Source organism: Cynara cardunculus (assembly GCF_001531365.2).
Source record: "Cynara cardunculus var. scolymus isolate 2C chromosome LG 9, CcrdV1, whole genome shotgun sequence".
Taxonomy (NCBI): domain Eukaryota; kingdom Viridiplantae; phylum Streptophyta; class Magnoliopsida; order Asterales; family Asteraceae; genus Cynara; species Cynara cardunculus.
Genome location: NC_037536.1, coordinates 5645271 through 5652083, shown reverse-complemented (window position 1 = coordinate 5652083; position 6813 = coordinate 5645271). Strand labels below are relative to the sequence as shown.

General features: G+C 29.9%; 1 protein-coding gene across 1 annotated transcript; it reads right to left on the bottom strand.

Annotated features, from left to right (window-relative positions):
* Positions 1-3346: 3346 nt before the first annotated feature.
* Positions 3347-4815, bottom strand: LOC112518253 (cationic peroxidase 1-like). Its single transcript, XM_025125887.1, has 3 exons — positions 4591-4815; positions 4281-4475; positions 3347-3985 (listed from the first exon to the last, which is right to left on the bottom strand). The coding sequence occupies exons 1-3, from the start codon at positions 4807-4809 to the stop codon at positions 3437-3439; spliced, it is 963 nt and encodes a 320-aa protein (XP_024981655.1). The 5' UTR covers positions 4810-4815; the 3' UTR covers positions 3347-3436.
* Between the last annotated feature and the right edge of the window lie 1998 nt (positions 4816-6813).

Here is a 6813-nt window from a genome sequence, read left to right as displayed (position 1 = left end):
ATAATTATCGAGTTTTAACAAAATAATTAATTATTATCTTTATAAGAAAACTATATTATTAAACCAAATATAAATTAATTCGTTATTGTACCTAAATTAAATTATAATAAAAAATTGAATTAAAAATTTACACAAAAAATGATGAATTTTAAATAGTTAATTTGATACGAATATTGATATGTTTTTGTTGTGCATAAAGTACTGTATATTGATGCATATTACTTAAAATTCAAGATTATAAGTAAATTATGCATATGTACAACTTATTAAAGCTCGATGTTTAAATTCGTATAACTAACTGCGGATAAACATAWTCAAATAGAGGATAAACATCATATTTTAAAATATAAAAAATCTAAAATATAGTTAGAATAATTATTGAGTTCTAATTAAATAAATAATTATTATCATTATAAGAAAAGTATATTATTAAACCACATATAAATTACTTTGTTATTGTACCTAAATTAAATTATAAAAATTTTGAATTAAAAAATTACACAAAAAATGAGGAATTTTAAATAGTTAATTTGATACTAATATCGATATATTTTTGTCAAATTATTATGATATCTTCAAACTTATATTTTATTCAAAAATAAAAACATCATTGCTTTCTCAAAATCACATAAGATCATATTATAACATCGACTGGGATAAAGAATAAGAATGAAATATTAAAATCAAGATGTATCTCGCTGCATTGCGCGAGTACCCTTCTAGTATAAATAAAATACATTTAAAACAAATAATCTACTTGTACAAATTACTATTTAAGTGAATCTTAAAATAATTAAAATTAACAAACAGAATATATATTTTATTTATCAGTTTTATATTTTATGAAGGTAAGATTGAACTTTCCAGTTGTTTTTAAAAAACTTCAAAAGAGTTTTTTACAAATCGATTTATAGGATTGACCTAACAGAGTTTTGTCATTTGGAGTAACGTGATCAACAAACTCGGGTTTTGGGTTTTGACGCTGACATGTGTCAATATAGCTGGCCACATTTATTTAATTTTGGTCACTATTCTTGTATGGAATCCCAACCTTAGTAACGACTTCTTTTGGTAATGAATGATATGTTTTTGGTTAACCGTGTGTCGGTTCAGCTTGTACGCACCACGACTAACAGCTTGTACGCACCACGACTAATCTAAGGGACATTAGAGAACAGTCAGAAAAATCCTCAATAGCCTTACAGGACTCTAAACTAGTGACTTACGAACAGGGGTCCTAAAAACTCACGTCTTATTGCCCAATTGGGCTATTAATAGATGGATTTTGATTAAATTAAAAGGTATTTTTCTTGTGGTTCCTACCATCTTTATTAAAATGGCTTTTAAAAAAAATTCATTGCTTATAAACACTCCAAAAATGTGTTGTTAACATTTGTTTCAATCCAAATTGGAACTCAACCATTTGCCATCGTTCTGATATAGCCAGTCTTAAAATCCGTTAGCATTGTGATAATTGGGTTATTGGTTTCAAAGTTTGGGGATATTTTTGATTTTTTAAAGTATATATAATATTTATATACAGCAAACAGAACAAATAAACTGACACACCCTCCTCACTTTTGGTGAGGTTTGAACCCTTGACCTCCTAGGAAGCCAAGGACTCACATATTGCTAGGCCAAAGGTCTTTTGGTTACTTTTGATTATTGATAATAAGTTGAGGGATGAGTTTTGAAAATTGTGTTTAAAATAATTTAACCACCACCGCCTCATATATTTTAAAGAGTACTTAATTGAAAGCAAACAGAAAATCGAAGAAGGAAGAAATTGGTTTTGTGATTCTTAGCTGGAATTTGTTGTTGTTTCAGATTTGCATCTTTTTGTGATTCATAAGATGAGTTTTACTTTCAAAAGCATTATTTATCATATTTTTGGTGAAGAAACCGTAGAGTTTCATACATAAATTTTGAATATGTTATATGTTATTTTTTAGCATAGTTTTGTGTTCTTATATGTGATTATCAACTGACTGGAATAGGAGTGGCATAATCAGAAGAGGTGTATTTTGGAATAAGAGTGACATAATCAGGTAAGACGTATATTTAGATAAGGGGGGGCATAATAAGGAAAGATGTATTTTGGGATAATGGTGGCATAATCAGGTGAGACGTATATTGGGATAAAGGTGGCAAAATCTTTTGTACATAAAAAAGGGATTTTGATCATGTAGAACTGTTATCGCATCTTCATGATGCGATGAGTTTAATTTATCGCATTTATATGATGCGATGAGATATACGAGAGAAAGGTATGTATTGCATCCTTGTGATGCGAAGAGTTGTGTTATCGCATCCTTGAGGTGCGACAAGATTGGGTTATCACATCCTTGTGATGCGACAAGTTATATTTATTGCATAAGTGTGATGCGACAAAATGAAGTAATCGCATCCTTATGATGCGATAAAATGTAATATCGCATCTATATGATGCGACAAGATTGATATGATGCGATAAAAATGTGATTGCATCAATGAGATGCGACAAGTTGGTATCCTTTATGTTTAATACGATGACTTTGGTACTTTATGGGTTGATGCGATAAAAATGAGGTTGTCTCATCTATAAGATGCGACAAAGAGATTTGTTTTGATAAAACACTGTTCATTTGTTATCAATACAAATATGGGCTTTCTAAAAGTGTTTTTGGTGATTTTCACCTGTAATAGCAATCAAAAGGGATTTCTCACTAGATCTTATGGTCTAACCCTCATTTTGTGTTTTAAAATGTGCATTACAGGTCGGACACATTTGGAGGATAAGGGAAAGGGAAAAATGTGAAAATTTTATGTTTGCTTTGCATATGTCGATTTTTGGAAGCTGTTATGTTATTTGTAATTGAGAAACTTGTTATGTTTACAAGTCTTGTACTTGGTATATATGGAAAAAAGTTGTTGCTACTTTTTTAATGTAGCAAGTTGTACATTTGGGATTAATGGTATATTTTTATTTCATGTTATATGAAATACGTGGGTTATATGCAAATGTGAAATGAGATGTTACAAGTATTTAATTACCTGAAGCAAACACAAATAATTCTCGAAATTACTACTCCATAAGAAAATAAGTTTATAAATTATGTCCTTATTGTATAGCTTTTTCATCCCTCAATAAAATCATAATACATTTTATTTGTTGAAGAAAAAATGAATTCTAAATTAATAACAACAAAAAAAACATTGTTTTCAGGAATAAAAAAATAAAATATGTAGTTTTTACATGAACAAGAAACAGTTTTAATTCAAAAAAAATCCAAAATAAAATATCACATTTCTTAAAATATCAAACTCCGACCCACAATATCTACAAAGAGAAAACCAAAAAATCCATACTGAGACATACTCGTTTATTGAAACATTTTGATAAGTCACTCTTCAACTCAAAAAGTGTAGATTCTTCTAAATAAACCTATGACATTCTTCAATTAACCTTCTTGCAGTCTTTACGAATTTGACCTCTTTCCCCTGTTAGTGGTTTTATATTCCCCATTTTAATCATCGACTTTGTAAAATCCTTTGAGAATTTATTTCGGTTTTCATTGTATTCCTTCACAATCTCATATGTTTCACCACCGGTAAACAATGCCTGGTCAGATCTCAATACTCCTTTCTTACTCACCAAATTGGTGAAGTATTTGTTGTCGAATGAGCTTGGAGTCGGGTCAAGTGGTGCAAGCCTCCTGTCACCTCCAACTCGAGGACAAATGGTTTGAAGATGATGTGCAAATGCCGGATCAATATTGGTTTGATTGTAAATCCGATCCCTAAAGGTTCGACATTGAGCGAACCCTAAGGTGTGTGCACCTGATAGCACAACTAGGTCATCCTCGTCAAGGCCTTGGTTCTCGAAGTTTTCTTTAAGTGCAGGTAAGTCCATGAATGGCGAAGGGATGTTGGCGTTGGCTGCTGCTCTACTTGCGGTAGTCGAGTCTCTCCTTCCTAGTTTGACATCCCATGAAGGGCCTCCTAGCTGCACATCGCACATAACATAAGTCAAAAAAGAATCCCAATATCCTTAATAAAAATCTCACGTCTCATCACTATTCATCAATCAGGTAATGACACATTATCACTTTATTGAAAAGATTTGGGGAATAGGACTTTATTCCAACAACCACACGTTAATATCCCCTTAATGCTAAATATCCTTTGTATCTTATCAATTTGGAGCACAGTAAACAATTACATTTTTATTAACCTTTAAAGTTAATCACACTAATTTTATCGTATTAGTAATTTGTTTATCTTTGAAATGTTTTACTTACTGCAACAACGGAATCACGAGCAGCGACAGTTAAGATATCGGCACAAGATACTACTGGACGATGACAAACTTTGTCCACTTCAAACTTGATTTTGTCGATAACCTCGAATCCTCTAGCGGAGTTTACGTTAGCGGCTGCGTTTTTCTCACTGTCAATGGTTGATGTTTGATCCAAAAGCACCGAAGCATCACATCCCTACATGATCCAAAAACAAAGTCTTAGAACAAAACCAACATTTGCCATGTTACATACCACATGTTGTATACCACATACTCTAGACTTCAAATTGGGAAAATAAGGAGTTACTTACATTAACAAAACAATCATGGAAATGAAGACGTAATAAAGAAGCACCCATGCGACGTTCATTTGCAACTGCTTCCTCCACCACACGTTTGATGGTCGGGAGAGCTTCTGGACACACTAGATCGTAATAACTTGGCGAGAGAGGTGTGTCAGCAGATACGGTGACGATGGAAAATATGAGGAAAATGAAGAGGGATAAGAAGCTCATGTTGTTCACCTCCATTTTTTAGTGTTGAAATCCGAAGGATTGATTGTGTTTTTATGTTGTTATGGGGTTTATGCACTTTATGTTATATTTATAAGGAACATTAATTAGTTTTGGAAATGGTCATGGACAAAAACCAATGGAGGACAAGTCAAAGAAAATGAAATAAGAAATAAAAAACAATAAGTTAAACTTTTTGTTGATAATTTCAAAACTGTTTTTAAATTATGTATTTGATTTTTCGTTGTTACTTCCATGAAATTATTAAGAAAGTATCAATTAGAATATGTATTCTCTTTTAAAGATTGAAAGCGAATTTTTGAAGTATCATATCTGCCTTTTTATTATAACAAATTCTTATTAGAACACGTACTCTCTTGACTTGGTTAATATATAACCCAAAAGAATTTGTCAACCCTAGTTAGTGTTACTAGAACAAATCAAATACAAGATTGACTTCGTTTATTTTGAAATTTAAAGACGATTATTAAATCAATTAAAAAATAAGATTAAGAGCAAATTTAAAAATGAGAGTTGAGATTGGTTTGCTTGATTTATAATAATTACATGACCTATATATATAGAAAGAGAGAGGGGGGTTGGCTCAAATACTAACCAAGATTTTTGTGTTAACTTTGTTAACCAAGCTCAACCAATTATATTCCATTGTTTCTTTAGATTCACATATAACTCATATATTAATGACAAGGGTAATTAAGTAATTTGTCATTTATGTAACTCCCAAATCATTAATTGGGAGTTACAAATCTAAAAATCTTAATAATTGATGATTATGTAATATTAATATTTTTTTATACGTGTTCATGTTTTGTAATTTCGATTTATTCWATCCATAATGATATTGATTTTGTAATTGTTAAAGAATTTYCGATTGTAAAGATTTCGATATCGTCCGAGTAATATGGATAAACCTATTGGAAAACAGATCGACAACAATGAGAATGAAAATATTAAAATCGTCTACGACTACAATCAGAATTCGAATTCATATGTAATTGTTAAAGAATTGTTCACAAGTGTTCATATTGTGTTCATATGTACACTAGTTACATATCTCAACATTGGCTTGCTCCTGAATGTGTTCATAATGAAGGAACTATTGTTCACAAACTATTCATATTGTGTTCATATGTACACTAGCTGCNATATCTCAACATTGGCTTGCTCCTGAATGTGTTCATAATGAAGGAACTATTGTTCACAAACTATTCATATTGTGTTCATATGTACACTAGCTGCAAATCTCAACATTGGTTTGCTCCTGAATGTGTTCATAATGAAGAAACTATTGTTCACAAACTGTTCATATTGTGTTCATACCTGTTTTTTTATTTATTTATTTTCGTGTAACAACTATTCTTGTTATATTTATATTGTGTTCATAAATGTTATACAGTTCAAGTTCATATATATGTCAATTTTTGTTCGTATTTGATACAATGGTTCATATATATATATATATATATATATATATGTGAGTGTGTGTGTGTGTGTGTATGTGTTCATATGATTTTTACATTAACAAAAATAAATGAATAAAAATAATGAGATATTTTGATTTTGTAACTTCTAATTGATGATATGGGAGTTACATAAAAAAGAAAATTACCTAAATACCATTTTCCCCTTTGTTCACATATGTTCTTTGAAATTGTAAATTTAAAATTTTAATTTTTTATCATTATTAATCACAACCCTTTATTGTTAAAATCAATGGCCAAGATTGGTTAACAAAGTTAACACAAAAATCTTAGTTAGTATTTGAACTAATATATATATATATATATATATACTAGAAGAGTACTCGCACAATACAGCGAGACACATCTCGATTTTAAATATTTTATTCTTTGTCTATGTCGATGTTATAATACGATTTTATGCGTTTTAAAGAAAACAATAATGATTTTATTTTTGAATAAAATATAAATTTGAAAATATCATAAAAATTTGAAAAAAATTATATCAATTTTAATATCAAATCAACTGTTTAAAAGTTTT

What these genes read in the sequence shown, in the direction of transcription:
- LOC112518253 (XM_025125887.1), bottom strand. Translation starts at nt 4,809, where the DNA reads ATGGAGGTGAACAACATGAGCTTCTTATCCCTCTTCATTTTCCTCATA. An exon ending in TCCATGATTGTTTTGTTAAT is followed by an intron (nt 4,476 to 4,590) that starts GTAAGTAACTCC and finishes TGGATCATGTAG; the next exon opens with GGATGTGATGCTTCGGTGCT. An exon ending in CTCGTGATTCCGTTGTTGCA is followed by an intron (nt 3,986 to 4,280) that starts GTAAGTAAAACA and finishes TGCGATGTGCAG; the next exon opens with CTAGGAGGCCCTTCATGGGA.